This window comes from Ammospiza caudacuta, chromosome 6 (assembly GCF_027887145.1).
Source record: "Ammospiza caudacuta isolate bAmmCau1 chromosome 6, bAmmCau1.pri, whole genome shotgun sequence".
NCBI lineage: Eukaryota > Metazoa > Chordata > Aves > Passeriformes > Passerellidae > Ammospiza > Ammospiza caudacuta.
The window spans coordinates 12,021,445-12,036,722 of record NC_080598.1 but is presented as its reverse complement, the minus strand read 5'-3'; the positions used below and the strand labels follow the sequence as shown (position 1 = coordinate 12,036,722).

Below are 15,278 nucleotides of genomic sequence, written 5' to 3'. Positions count from 1 at the left end.
CCGGGCGAGCCGATCCCGGCCATGGAGGGCTCGGAGCCCGTGCGGGGGGAGATGCGGCGCTTCACCTGGGAGGAGATCGGGCAGCGGAACGGGCGGGGGCCGGCGCCGCAGGAGCGCTGGCTGGTGATCGACAGGAAGGTGTACGACATCAGCCACTTCTGCCGGAGACACCCGGGCGGCTCCCGGGTCATCAGCCACTACGCCGGGCAGGACGCCACGGTGAGCGGCCGGCTGCGGCCCCGGCAGGGAGGGCTGCGGGAGGGATGAGCGCCGAGCAGGATCCCTGGGGCTGGGAGCTGGGAGCAGGGTCCCTCGGGCTGGGAGCGGGATCCCTGGAGCTGTGAGCAGGGTCCCGGGGACTGGGAGCAGGCACGGACCCTCGGCTGTGGCACACACGGTACGCGGGGAGCGGTGTGCAAGGGGACACACAGCGCACGCTCCGCCGGGAATTGTTTGGGAGTGTTGTTACGAGGAAGCGCTGCTGGAGGAATGACTGAAAAGCCGCAGCCGGGAATAAAAAATAACCCAATCCCCTCGGTAATTTTTGCACGCCGAGCAGTATCGGGTCTGCCACCCGTGTGGCACACGCGGTGACAGAGTTGTTGTTTGCCTTCGCCCTCCTCAACTTCCCGAACCCGAGAGATGGCACTAGAGCAGAATATCACTGAAAGTCGTATTTCAGTCACGAAAAAGGAATGAATCACTCGTGTCTGAGTGCCAGCGGCTGTTGCAGAGTGGAGTAAATGCTGCTGGAGTAGGGTGGCTTTGCCAGTGGTGTTTCCTTCCTTTGTCTGCCTGTTCCTTTTCCAAGAATCTCTCCAAATGCGCGTGTTTGGAGCCAAGGGTGGATATGGGGTGGGAATCCACCTCTAGGATGGTGTTGATGGACTGTGTTTCGGCCAGGCTGGAACTTGAGGTCTCCACGTGAAGATCCCATGGTAGGAATATCATTTAGAGCCAAAAATAACAATTGAATTTGCAACATTTGCGAGGGCAGAGTGCACATGTGCTTTTTCAAAGCCCTGCCACTGGCACAGGTTGCCCAGACAAGTGGTGGAGCCCCATCCCTGGAAGCGTTCCAGGCCTGGCTGGGTGGAGCTTGGAGCAACCTGCACGGTGTCCGTGGATGGGACGAATGAGATGAGTTTTGAGGGGCCTTTCTCACCCGAACATTCTGAGTTTCTGTGAGCAGAAAAGGGTGAGCCCATGGAGTGAGCAGGGCTGCACGGTGGGATTGCAGCCAGCTGCATTCTTTAGGTGATGGTGATGATACCAGTGCCACCGCCGGCTGCAGCTGAACTGCTGACCGCTCAGAAACCCCTGCCAAGTTTTATTTCCCCGTGGTTTTGTCCCTGGGGATCAAAAGAACAAGACTCCACAAAACCAGGAAAAAATGAGAAGTAAAGGAAGAACTCCTCTGATTTCTAGAAGGTGCAGTCAGCCGTCCCCTAACCCCAGCTGGGATTGCACTCCAGGTTTCACAGCCTCGATGGAAAGGATTGGTCTAAATGTGTGGTACCATCCTCCCCTGCTCTGCCCACATACTCCTCCCCATTTTTCCCCCTTTTCTAATGAGAAAATGCAAATGTTGGTTCCCCTCTCTTTTCCCCTCCTTTATTCAGTGACCGTGAGCAGGGAGGATGCTACAGCTGACCTAGAGCTGGCAATATAAGCCTGATTTTTAACCCCTTTCCTGACCAGAGATCTTTTAAAAGCACTTTTTTTTTTTAAAGCACACAATGATGGCCTAGTAATTATAGTGATAAACAATGAATGGTGCAGGAATCTTACAAAGTGATGCCCAGCAAGCAAATATTGTCCCAGAAAATTAAAAAAATCCACATCCTTAGGTTGAGGGAGATTGTAAAAATATGCTAATTTGGACATCAGTAGGGAAATGTCAAAAAGGAGGTGAATGGGAGATCAGGAATTAGATGCCAAAGTGCCATGTGTGCCTACAGGATTTGTAATTTAAATATAGGGACAGAATCTGTAGTGATAAAAGCCACTAGTGGGTTTTTTCACCTGGTTGCCATGGAAATTGACACCACATTTAAATAATAAAAGTAACTGGTTTCCCCAACAGGAATCTTTTGAATACTCCAGCATATCATGGAATAGATTTGTTTTGCTGCCACCTGAATGATGGTTTTTCTTCTTCCTGTTCCTCTGTCTGCATTTCAGGATCCTTTCATTGCTTTCCATCTTGACAAGGCACTGGTAAGGAAGTACATGAACCCTCTCCTGATTGGGGAACTGGCACCAGATCAGCCCAGCTTTGAGCCCAGCAAGAATGTGAGTGTCATAAAAACTTGCTTTTGGGGTTGAAATTGTGCTGTTTAACTTTTCTGACTGGCAGGCAGAACTCCCTGTACATAAGATCACAGGATCTCCTGGAATCACTGTTGGCTGAAGGTTCATTTCACATCATTATTTGTAGTTTTAGCAAAGATTTGTCTCCAGGTGACCCTCAGCTTTCCCCCTTTTCATCCCTGAGAGGGAAAACTATGCTGCTATTGATGTTCCTGAGGTGTTTTCTGACCAGTGCATGCTTTTGTGTCTCCCCACAGAAAAAGCTGGTGGAGGATTTCCGTGAGCTCCGTGCCACCGTGGAGAGGATGGGGCTTCTCCAGCCCAACCACATCTTTTTCATCCTCTATCTCTGCCACATCTTGATGCTGGATGTTGCAGCCTGGCTCATCATCTGGTATTTTGGAGCATCCTTGGTGCCTTTCCTCTTCTCTGCTGTGCTTCTGGGCACTGTCCAGGTGAGCAACTACACAAAATAAGCCCCAAAAAGCCAAATTTGGGACTTGGGGGCTTGTTGCCATAAGGAGGGGACAGATCTTATCATCATGGACTTCCTCAAATCCTGCTTCTCTCTGGATTCCACTAAAAGGCAAAACTACACATGCTGCTGTGGCAGAGCAGGGTTTGCCTTGCTTTTTCCTCCCCGTATTCCATCAAAGCCTTCCTTATTCCAGCCTTGCCCACACGATGAAAGCCGTGCCCCGCTCCTGAGCTCCACGGTGCCAGAACTCCGAGGCAGTGTGCAGGGGCCAAGCCACTGTGTTCCCATGGGAACTTGCAGGGAGTTAATGGAGAGGGCAGAGCAGCTCTCAAAGCCCCAGCTATTCCTGCCTGGCCAGTGATCCCCTTGGAATTACAAGTACTTGGAGGAGGCAGCAGCAAGCTGCTCCTTAAAGGAGACTTTGTTGCCGATTTCAGAGCAGTTTTGTGAGGGAATAAATGCTGGTTCTCAGCTCTGTGGCTGTTTTTTTTCCCGTGACATTTTTCCCCTTCCTCATGGAAACAACTGTCCAGGACTAAAAGTCATTAGGCAGAGTCTGGAGTGCACTGGTGTGCAGTGAAAAAGGAGAGTTGGGATTGGGCCCTGGCAGTGGAAGTGCTTTTGCTATCCAGGGATACGCTGTGAGGAGCGTGGGAGAGGGAGAAGAAAGCCCTTTTCAGACACAGGCCCTCCTGGCAGCTCTTTTTCCCCAGCAGCACTGTTGCATTCTTCCTTCCAGGCCCAGGCTGGCTGGCTGCAGCATGATTTTGGACACCTGTCAGTGTTCAGCAAGTCCAGGTGGAACCACTGGGTGCACAAGTTCGTCATCGGCCACCTCAAGGTGAGCACTGGCTGTGGGCAGGGGCTGCCAGAGCCCTGCTCTGCCACCAGAACCAATCCCAGGGTTAGGAGAGAACCGAGGGCAGAAGATCCACCTTCTGTAGGGCACTTTCTCCTCATCCATTCCCACAGGGAGCCCCGGCCAGCTGGTGGAATCACCTCCACTTCCAGCACCACGCCAAGCCCAACTGCTTCCGGAAGGATCCCGATGTCAACATGCACCCCTTGTTTTTTGCTCTGGGGAAAACCCTCTCTGTGGAGGTGAGACCTGAGAGAAGCTGGGAAGTGACAGCAATGGGATTCAAATTTGGGAAGCTGCAGAGAACTTGGACACTAATTAGTATGATTTTATATGGGGTGCTACTTCGCCTTCCACTACTCCCTAATATTCCTCAGTAATATTCCAGCAATTCTGAGACCTTTGTATTCTTAAAGCTTCACTCAAAGTTATTTTTGCGGTGTTGGAAGATAAGAATGAAATATTTGCCACAATTACAAGTTCCTATTTCCCTTGATGAGAGAATTTCAGTTTTATGAAGATCAGAACTACAAGTTTTTCTCTTTTGCCAAGATCAGTGTGACTAATTGTAGTGATCTGGGGATCAGATGGGAAGCAGCAGATGACAAGCCAGGGCTGTCTGGAACTTTTACAATTCCTGATCAAAGAAGCGATTTCAGTGGTCTCAGCCTGGCAGTGGGTGTCACAGTGGTTCCCATCTGGAGTCCAGTTCTGTTTCTGGTACAGCTCTGCAGTTAAATGAGTGGCTTTAGCATTTGCTGTCCTTTAAAAAAAAAGATATGTAAATTCATAGTGTCACTTTTAAATGCTCTGATTTGTATTGAAATTAAGGGATGGGCTATTGGGAATTAATTTGAGCATGTACAGTGATATGGCATTCCTTAAGGAAGCCAGTGGCTTGATCTGTTATGTTTGTACAGTAAACATTGAAAAATGAGCAGCCTCAGAGGGAAGATAATCTGTTCACCCTCATTCTTGTGGACACAGTTTCATGCTCAGATGCTCACTTCTCTGTTTTCCAGAGTAATTGCAAGGAGATGGGAGTTCCACGCACTGCCATCCTCATTAACAGTATCATAACGGTACCATAGCCTGGGGTTCTTTAGTTCTGAAGCTCTGCTTTGTCAGCAAACTGTTTGTGTGGGTTTCTATTTCAGCATTTTTAGGCAGCTTGTGCCCTCTGTAGGGGCAGGTCACTGTGTGTGTACAAGGCACTGCCCAGCCCCTTCTGCAGGGTAAAAACTCTTCCAGGGGATGGTGGATGCTGGCTTGGTTGGATAGAACATCTCCTGGAAGTTTAGGAGTGTGTGCACAGGTGTCTTCATGGCCTGAGTAATTTGTGTATTTTAACAGCTTGGTGTGCAAAAGAAGAAATTCATGCCTTACAACCACCAGCACAAGTACTTCTTCATCAGTGAGTAACCTCCCCCTGTGCAGTTCCATGGCCAGCAGTCACTCTGCCCCTTGTTTTCTCATTCCATCCCATCCTGCTGGGATAATTCATGGCTCTGTTTGTCCCTGCAGTCGGTCCCCCAGCGCTGGTGCCCCTTTATTTCCAGTGGTACATCTTCTACTTCGCCGTGCAGCGGAAGCAGTGGGTGGTGAGTCAGCTCCACGGGGGCCAGGGGGGCTTCTCCTGGGTTTAGGGATTAATTCCAGTGCCAGATTTACTGGGAGGTGTGTGTGTGTGTGCAGCAAAGGATGTGGGTATAGATTTGGGAATGGTGTTTGCCAAAGGGGTATCTTCCACAGCCTTTCTTTGTGAAAGATCCTCTGGGGAATGAAAGATGTTCTCTGGTGTTCTGGGTTTAGGGTTTCTCACTGCTTGGTTCCTCTTTAGATCCAGGGGAAAATGTGGTGCTTTAGAGCATGTCCTGTCTGGTGTTGGCCCTCTGCTGGGCTCATGGAACCAGGATAATTCCTGAGCACAGGGAATGGTGTCAGGTTACTTTGTGATGAGTCTGGGGAGGAAAAATTGATCAGTAGAAGATGTTATGGGAGATTTTAAAGGGAATGATGGTAAATTCAGAAGTCAGAAATTCTTCCTTCTAATGAAGTTTTGCCTGTCCCCTGTACTACAGGATCTGGCCTGGATGCTGTCCTTCTACATCCGATTCTACCTCACCTACTTGCCCTTCCTGGGTGTGAAGGGTACCCTGGGGCTCCACCTGCTAGTCAGGTATCATCCAACTGACAATTCCGACGTTTTCTCTGCCTAGTTTGTATCAATCCTTCGTGTCAGCTTCTCTCCAGCCCCCTGGTTATTTTTCTCATCACTCCCTGTTCTTCTCTGTCCTGATCCTTTCAGTGGGACAGGGGTGGTTTCTTGTCAGGCTGCAGGAGGTGGAAGGTGTGTGTAGGTCTGATCTGTTTGTGTTTCTGGTGTTTATTTTGTCAGGCAACAACCAGCTGGTGTGTGCACAAGTGTTTTGTACTGACTTGTCACATCATGGGTGTGTGATCCGTGATGGTTTTTTGTTTTTGACAGGTTTATAGAAAGCAACTGGTTTGTCTGGGTCACACAAATGAATCACATCCCCATGCACATTGATTATGATAAGAATGTGGACTGGTTCTCTACCCAGGTGAGACCTTATTTATGGAGATATATGACAGTTCTGGGTGTGTAAAATCCATCTATCTCAGCCTGGCCAGCTTGTGTTGGCTGGAAATAACTCCTGAAGCTGTTGTGTCCAGCCAGAATTCCTGTGGGGATGAAAAACCTGTGTTTGAGACAGGGCATTGCTGAAATAATACTTAAAACAGAACTTCTGTTTTTTTCTTTCAGCTCCAGGCAACCTGCAATGTTCATCAGTCCTTCTTCAATGACTGGTTCAGTGGCCACCTGAACTTCCAGATCGAGCACCAGTGAGTGGAAACAGGGCTTGGGAATAGTTCCAAGGAGTGCTAGATACACCAGGGCTGAAGAGCCTCCAAGGTCCCTCTATCAGCTGAGACAGGAACAAAAGATAATGTGGGTTCATTTTGTGCTCTTTGTGTGGGGGCAGAACAGGAGCTCCAAAATGAAAATTTCTGGAGCACCAGTGAGCACCAGCACCACTTCAGATCTAAGCTGCATGGCACAGGGGGGAGAATTCCCAGCACAGGCACTGAAGGGACACGAGAGGGACATTGCAGAGCACCCACGGCTTTGGCACAAGGGGAGCTGGGGGCGCTTCCAGAATTAGGCACAGCAGCAGGGCCAGGATTCCATGTGGTGGTGAGGGATGCCATTGAATCAGCACCTCCTTTTCCCACAGCCTTTTCCCTACAATGCCACGGCACAACTACTGGAAGGTGGCTCCTCTGGTGAAGTCCCTGTGTGCCAAGCATGGCATTGAGTACCAGTGCAAGCCTCTGCTCACAGCCTTCGCAGACATCGTGCAGTGAGTATTGACCCGCCGTGCTCCCAAGGCAGGGGCTGTGGAGGAAAAAGGGGAGGGAACAGACAGGGAGGGGCAGCTCTACAGGTCCCTTCTGACCCAAATCACTTCATGATCTCCTTTGCTTTGCCTGTAGACTTCTCCCCATGAGACTCTGGTTGGAACGTGGGTTCATTCCCTTGTTTCTGTCTTGGCAGCTCTTTGAAAGATTCAGGAGAGCTCTGGCTCGATGCTTATCTACATAAGTAAGCAGCAGTGGGTCCCTGCAGAGGAATTCCCCAGCCTTGCTGCCTCCTGTGGTGGTCACCCTGAAGATCCTGCACTGAGGAGAGCTGGCTAACCCAGATTTGGGGAGGTGGTGCTGCTTAATTCCATGGATGAATGTAATTAATATGATTTTTCCTTTTTTTGGTTGGTTTTCTTTTTTTGTTTTTTTTGTAATATGTGCTCTTAACTTTTTTCTTGTGCTTCTTTCATTCCTCTTCTCTGGTGCTGGGTGCTGGGGAGAAGCTGGATGGAGGAGGTTGTGTCCCACCAAGCTGGGTGCAGCTTTGGGACTGGGAACAGATTCCTTTCCATCTGCTGGTCCTTCATTTATTGAGTATATAGGAAGGAAGCTTCTTATCTAACATAGGCTTTTTGGGGTGGCTCTCACTGTGAGTATAGTAAGAAAGTTGGGACAGTGTGAAATCAAGGAATGTGGGAATTAGGGAAATGTGGAAGCTCTAAGGAATTGTGTAGGTTCAGTATTTTCAAATCCCTGTTTGTAATAGGGAGCTCCCAGACCAATTTGTACATATGTGGGTGGGGAGGTGCAGGCAGCAGCTCTCTAGGAACAGGATCTAGTCAGAGCCCTAACTGAGGTAGGGAAACAGGAAAGTGGAGGTTTTTCCATGGGCTGTATTCTGTGGTAATGCTGCCCTCCACATCTCTGGAAGCCTCTGGGTTATTTGGCCACTGGTGACATTCCAGGGGGATCTGCAAGGGGTTTCCTCCGTGCCAGACTTTGGAGTGTTGTGAAGCCATTACTGAGTCAGAAGAGAGAGAAACCTGTCCTATCCACACCCAGGATCCCTACAGGAGTGACAGAGGAAGCGAAAGCGTTCCAGACCAGGCTGGACAAGGCTTGGAGCAGCCTGCTTTAGTGGAATACAATAAACCATGGCAAGGGTGGAATGAGCTGAGGTTTAAGGTCCCTTCCAACCCAAATCATTCTGCAATGATTCTGTGTGAAGGGTGATCATAATCACTCTTGATTTGTGCCTGAAGCTTTGGGCTTTTTTGGACCTCTGGGTGATTTTTTAAAAGGAGAGAATTCCTGCCTCCTGGCCCATGGAGAGTGAGGCATTCCTGCCTGAGCAGCAGACAAATATAAGTTAGAAAGGTGGTGGGGGTCAGATTGCTGTTTAAAAGTGTTTAACTTTCCATTCAGCTGCATATCCACAGGCACTCCTCAGCCAAAACATTGCTGGTCTCCCTCTCTTGGATGATGTGCCTTCCAAACACATCCCAATCCTGTGGGATTTACTGAATATCTTACTGCCTTTCCTGGGGCCTTTTAGTTTACTGCCCCAACGTTACAGATGCCAAGCCAGGATGTAGCACCTGCCACATCACTGAGGAAGATGCTCCATCACCCTGGTCCCCCAGGGACTGGTGGATTAGAATCCAGGAGGGATGGGTTGATGTTGAGGAATTTTTTTCCCAATCAACATCCAAAAGGAGGATGAGGTGTTGACAGAATGGAAGAAATAGATCTTCTCAGGCCAAGAGTGTTGTTAAGCACAGGATAGAATTGTAATGGGAATAATAATACTGTCATACCCGTATAATATATATAATATTGTTATTGTTATAATAATATATTGTTATATAATAACAATACATCATGCAATCAAATAATTGTTGATTAAGACCATAAAGAAAGTGGGCCTTAGTTATTGTTTTACCTTGTTTTTTTCCTGCTCCATTTCTTTCCCTCATATTACAACTGTGGATGGAGGAAAGTCTATTAATAAAATTCCTTATCTTACCAATTTGTGCTGTCATCAGAGTAAAATACATCTGTGCAAGAGTCTTCACTCTGTAAAAGGTGGAACAAATGGCTGTCCACAACTACAGAGAGAGAACTGTCATAAACCTCTTTCTCCAGAATGTGCTTCTCCTGTGTTTTCCCTGCTACAATAAAGAGGGAATATTCACCATACAATAAACCGAATGCCTGGATAACCAGGAAAAATAACACAGATGAGCAGATTCACAATCCTGAAGAGTAAGAGTGAAAGGGGACCTGACTCAACATAACCAGGTATGAATGTGCTGAGTTTCCTGGAAGTTATCCAGGCTCGAGAAGAGTTCTCCAGAGAGTTTTCCAGGCTGAGGAAATACACTGAATCACACGACCTTGGAAGAACACCAGCCCCAACTTTGCCATCTAGTGGAAACCTTTTGGCCTTAAAAATGGAACCTGAACATTGTGGAATAGCCACAGGGTGGCACTCAGACACCAGAAGGGGAGGAGGACATCTCAGAGGATCAGAAGGGAAGGATCAGATCATGAAAGAGACTTGGCAAGGGCATAGAGTGACAGAACAAGGGGGAATGGCTTCAAACTGAAAGAAGTTTAGGTGGGGTAGTGGGAAGGAATTCTTCCCTGTGCAGGTGGTGAGGCCCCAGTACAGGTTGCCAAGGGAAGCTGTGGCTGTCCCTGGATCCCTGGAAGTGTCCAAGTCTGGGCTGGACTGTGCTTGGAGGAACCTGAGATAGTGGGAGATGTCCTTGCTCATGGCCGGAAGAAGAGGACATTGTTCCTGAAGATGTCAGAGGTTCATAAGGCTTTGAAGATTGTCCAGTTAAGTGGAATATGATTGGACAAAGAGGTGGCTCCAACCTGGAATAAGTAGCTTTTTCCAAATCAGGGAGGAACATCTTCAGCAATGGAGCAACTGGAATTGCAAAAATGTCAGGGTGATGTTCATACAGTTAAGGGTGATGGGGCAACTAAAAGCTGCTGTAGTTTTCCCCTTGCCAGCACCCACCCATTTGGATTTGTTAATGGTGTGGATTTGCAGTCCTTGCCCAACTTGAGAATGTGTTTGCATCCATTATCCCAAATTCCTGAAGAGGGAAATGGTTTTATTTATGGAATTTTCCCCACCTTTAGAAAAGTAGGGGAAATCAAGCTGATTGTAGATCCCACAGGATGGATGATGAACACAGCTGAGTCTCTCATAAACAAGAGGATTTGCTGCTTCCCAAGGTTCTTTTACAAGGAACATAAAGAGATTTCATGACAGGTCAGGTGTAGAGGACAAGTGCAGTAATGCAAGACTGCTTATGGGTGGGAAAGGAAGAGGATTACACTGGAAGACATTTTGCTGGGATTTGCATCTCCTGCAGGGACTGGTATTAAATGTTCAGAAAATAGGGAGGAATTTCCACCAAGAATAGTTTTGAAACAGCAACAGGTAATGATACACCTGTGACAGCTTATATGAAATCCTGGTTATGACGGTGCCCCTTAGGCAAAATTTCCAAGGGTCTGATTGATCCATAGTAATCTCCCTTGGCTTTGCTCCCAAGAACTAGCCTGGCTTTTGGATTTTTGCAGCTCATTATTTAGGCTCTTGCCAGTCTGGTGATTTTTTTGGTGAGAGAATAAAATTCAGCATTCCCTGAGCCCAATAAAAGAAGAGGCAGTGACCTGATCATAAAATTAGAAGTTTTAGAGCAGAGCATACTTCAATCTGTCAGTAAGAAAGAAATATTCAGCAGCCTGATCTGAAGTGTGTATCAATACCAGTTCAAGATACAGTGTAAGTGCAAATTCTAAGTACCAAGGTTAATTAGTCCAATTAGCAGGAGCAGTGCTAGATTGTCCTCTAAGGCTAATATAAAAATTCAAAAATAACTCAATTTTATGAGTGATAATTCCTTGTATAATGTTTTGCTTTGACTCAGGAAGAGATCAGGGCAGGCCTGTGGGCAGTATTATCCTAATTAGGTCAGCTCCTGCATAATAGACTTTTTCAGATGAGCACTAACCCATCATTTAGCTGCAGACCAAGATAGAATGATAACTTCTTCTGGCAAGAAGGGGTGCCAATGTTCTAACAAGTGAGCCTGAATTCCTTTCCAGGATCGTCTCCCAGTCAGTTAGGAAAAAGAAACAAGGTGAGGTAAGAAATGCTGGGTGTTGCCCAAGTAAAATAAAAGGTGAGTGGAGATCTGCAATGAGCTCAGGTTTTGACATTTTCTTTGTTTTGTTCCCTCTTCTCCCCTCATCCATAGAGGAAGATCAAAAACATGTGAGACTAGAAAGTCACAGGTATTTCTGCCTTCAGCAAATATTCCAAAGCTGCCAAAGTAAAACTATGGGGCTTAGATCCCTAGCAAGGAGGGGAGAAACAAACTCAGGAGAGCATTTTTGAGGGATGAGGGACAACCTGTGAGGCTGATTGGGAATAGAAAGAACAGTGAAAAGGTCATGGAACTACAAGTAGGAGTTGCTACTTGTAGTAACTTCAGCAATTTAGTAATTGCTAAAGTGTCAAAGGAAAATTAAATTTTGCAAAAGAAGAAACAAAATATGAAAACTATGAGTGGTGCCCTTGCAGGCAGGGTAGGATGTAGAAGTTTAAGGATGAGGGACGTCTCTGAGGCAAAATATTTACATTGCCCTAAGAATACACCCCAAAATACATGGCTGAGGAAGGACAGAGGCAGATGGTGAATGCCAGGGAAGGAATTATGGCCAAATATTGGCTGTGCCACTTTTATTGCAGAGGCTGGAAGGTGGCCCAAGGCCCACAGGAAGGTCAGAGAGAGGAAGGTGCTCTGAGTGTAGGCCATGGAGCCACCGTGGGTGTTTTAATCCTGGCTTAGGCCACCTTGTTCGTAATTAATGTTGCACAAACCAAGTATTAAACTTTCGAGCATGGGCACCTTTTGTGGAGTTTCTCTTCTGTGGATGCCCAGTTTCAGGCAGCCAGAGCATTCACAAGTTTGTAAGCAGTGAGTGCTCTGCACTGGGCACAGGAAATGCAACAAAAATGCTGCCTGGTCTGAAAAAAAGCCAACCACAAATACACAACAGTGAGAAAATAAAATGGGTTTGTTACGGGCATTTAACAGTTTTGACTTGGATCATGTTATGTCTTACTCTTTGTAACAATATAGAGCAATCAGCTTAATTTAGATCTCAAAGCCACAAAAGAGCCCCTGGGATTCTGATTCTTCATTCTTCTGATTCTTTCATGAAGCTGAAGGGTGCAAAGGGTTTATTTCATAGGAGTTGCAAAAAAAATGATATAATATGTGTTTTAATGCAATTTAATGTTCTGTGGGGAGATTTAGATGAGAAGGTTCACAGGACTTATTACAGAGCCTAATTTTAGCCCTCATTCTAATTAGCATCTCAGGGTTTTATTGTTTACTCATAAAATGCAACCAAAAGCTGGGAGGGAAGGTGTGGCTTTCCCAGGTGTTTTTTTTCCTCTTTTGCAAAGGGTGTGAAGATAGTTTTCACAGAGAAAAAAACCCTGTTTAATTTACAATTGATATCTGGACTAAGGAATGAAACAAAATTGATAAAAAATTTTAATATCTGAGCAAATTAAATCCCTCAAGGCAGGGTGTCCATTACAAACTTGACTCTGTCTATAAAAAAACCCTTTGGTTTTGCTTTAGGTTTCTCTTTCCATTTAATGGGACATGGTATTGCTGGTAAGTAGCTCCATCTGAGGTCCAGGGTGGTATTTCATCAACATCAAATATACTAAAAAAGGGAAAACCTGGTCCTTTTCTCCTCCTGACTGACATGATGCCTTATGTTTTTATCCAAAAGCAGTAAATTACTAGAGTATTTTTCCTTTCCAAAACAAAATTTTGCCAACTGTGCAAGTTTTTTATCACTTGAAAAGATTGTAAAGATCTTTCTGAATGCAGCTTTTTCTTGAATTATGGATTCCCCATTAAGTTTTGTTCTGGAGATAAAATAATTTTAATTATTTCTATTTCCTGGCTGTGTTTAGGATGAGGCACATCACAGTCACAGAAGAGGGAGCCTTGAAGGAGAGTCCATGAAATCCAGGAAGAAAAACAGACTCTGTGCACAGGAATGTGTGTGCTGACTGTGGATGGATGCAGGTAATTTCCTTGGAGCCACTGTAGGGCAGAACATTCCTGAACCCTCCACAATCCTGTGAGCTCCATTCCAGAGTCCCTTGAGGACAAACTCTTCAAAGCATAGTTATGTTATATAAATTAGGTGGTATTATTTTAGGTAAAAATGTTATACAAATTATATTATATAAATTAGGTTATATAAATTACCTTCCTTCTGATGCAGAGACATTTCAGATCATCTCTGCTTTGATCAAAGATGCTGTTCCATGGCTCCAGAGCAGCCAGGACAGGGCAGAGAGGCTCAGCTCTGCTTCCAGAAGGAAGTGCAGGTGTACTTGTAGATGCTCATCCAAGGTCACACTTTTCCAGCTTTCCCCACTGTTGACACCTAATTCTGGAGACCTGTTCAGCCCAAAACTGTTTATCTTCTATCTAACAACTCTGGTGAGGCTCTGCACTTCATAAAGTAGAGATTACACACCCAGTTTTGCCTGGGAGCCTCACTTGAGAGGTGTTCCCAATTGCAAGGCTCCATGAAAACCCTGTAAAAAAGTAAGACAGTATTACTCAGAACCTAAAGATCCTCTCTGGAAAAGAAGATTTTCTTGGAAACAAGAATCATTAATTCTTGCTGGAAAAACCTCTAAGATCATCAACCACTTTGAAATGTTCTGGGGTATTTCAGTACCAGATTTATTTTTGGATTTATTTATTTATTTATCTCCAGTGGATTAAGTGTAAGCTGCAAACATTTACGTGCCAGACAATAAAAGGGCTGAGGCAGCAACTGCCAGCTGAGCAGTCACGTAGTGTCCTTCTGGAAATCTGGGAAACTGTCAGGAGCCTGAGCAAGGAGGCTCTGAGTCACGGGAGCAGCCCTGTGCACGTGTACCAGCTCCCGGGAGCGCAGGACACGCTTCTTGGCAGGTGTGTAGGCAGCGGTTGCAGAACACCGAGTGTGGTGTAAATTCACTTCAACAGGTTTCTCAATCCTCGTTCTGGGTGAGCAGGACCATGCCTTTCACTGTCTGAGCTTCTGGAATCAGTTTGGTAACCCGGATCATATAGACAGAGGCAGCTTCTGCTTTCACATTGGGAAGGGATTTTTTTTAATTTAACAGAATATCAGTGGGTGTTACAGGCCCCTCTGTATGGGATCTGATGCTGAATAAATTTGGACTATAAATATTTATACACACTGTCAATACAGAGGACAATCATCTTAGAGTTCCCAAACTTAATTCCACCAGTTTGGTGCATGCTGGCACCCACAGTGTTAACAGTGAAAGTCACAGCTGCTGACTGTGGGTATAGACAGAGACATCCCATATTTGTTCACTCCAACACATTCCTGGTTCTTTATCCTGCATCTCCTCGAGGACTGAAACCAAACCCCACATTTTTATCTCCTCCTTTTCAGACATGTTCAAGTCTGAATATAGGGCAATGGGAAGGATTTTTTGTACTTTCAGCCAGCTATGGAGTAACTTGATATTTTCACATGTGCACAAAACCCCACATCTGCACGAAATTGCGCAAACTGTTGCATATTTTATTGCCACCACCTCAAGTACTGAACATTGATTTAGGTAAGACTCTGCACATGTACATAGATCATGAACATATCATTAGCGTGGACACTCTCAGCCTTTATTTAGAGCAAGATAAAGAGTTACAAAATACAATGTGACAGCAGGATAGAAATTATTCCTCCCATTCTTTTATCACTGTCCAATGAATAGCAGCAGTTACATTTCTCTTTTACTTTGGGTGGTTCACCAATTGCCACATGTCAGACAGTTTTAAATGGCAGTTTGGGGCTTGACTGATTAATTTGCAAGATGCTACATGATTTGAAGAATTAGACTTGCATAATATGGAGTTCTGTGTCAGCCAGAAAACTGCCCACTCTGTGCTTGGGAGACAGGGAAAACGCCTGACTCTGCTAAGGTGCCTTGGTCAAGAAAGTAGTTTGGCATTTTTATCTACCTTTATCTTTATCTCTCTGTCCTGCCTGGAGTCTGCAACTTCACCTGAGTGTTTTCAGTCCTTCTCAGAACTGGGAGCTCACACAACAAGCAGTTTTCTTGGAATCCCAGGGTGTGAATTGTCTGGGAAG

The 15,278-nt window shown here is 46.0% G+C and overlaps 1 protein-coding gene across 1 annotated transcript; it reads left to right on the top strand.

Moving 5' to 3' along the window:
• On the top strand, positions 1–8,136 carry LOC131558851 (acyl-CoA (8-3)-desaturase-like). Its single transcript, XM_058806908.1, has 12 exons — positions 1–219; positions 2,185–2,295; positions 2,571–2,768; positions 3,531–3,632; positions 3,764–3,892; positions 5,004–5,064; positions 5,175–5,251; positions 5,732–5,829; positions 6,139–6,235; positions 6,439–6,518; positions 6,911–7,036; positions 7,231–8,136. Exons 1-12 carry the CDS (start codon positions 22–24, stop codon positions 7,280–7,282), a joined length of 1,329 nt encoding a protein of 442 aa, XP_058662891.1. The 5' UTR covers positions 1–21; the 3' UTR covers positions 7,283–8,136.
• The last annotated feature ends 7,142 nt before the right edge of the window (positions 8,137–15,278 follow it).

Excerpts from the sequence above, each read along its gene's own strand:
- LOC131558851 (XM_058806908.1), top strand. The coding sequence starts at position 22 with ATGGAGGGCTCGGAGCCCGTGCGGGGGGAGATGCGGCGCTTCACCTGG. Across the intron at positions 2,769-3,530 it reads TGCTTCTGGGCACTGTCCAG|GCCCAGGCTGGCTGGCTGCA; the intron begins GTGAGCAACTAC and ends TCTTCCTTCCAG. Across the intron at positions 5,252-5,731 it reads TGCAGCGGAAGCAGTGGGTG|GATCTGGCCTGGATGCTGTC; the intron begins GTGAGTCAGCTC and ends CCTGTACTACAG.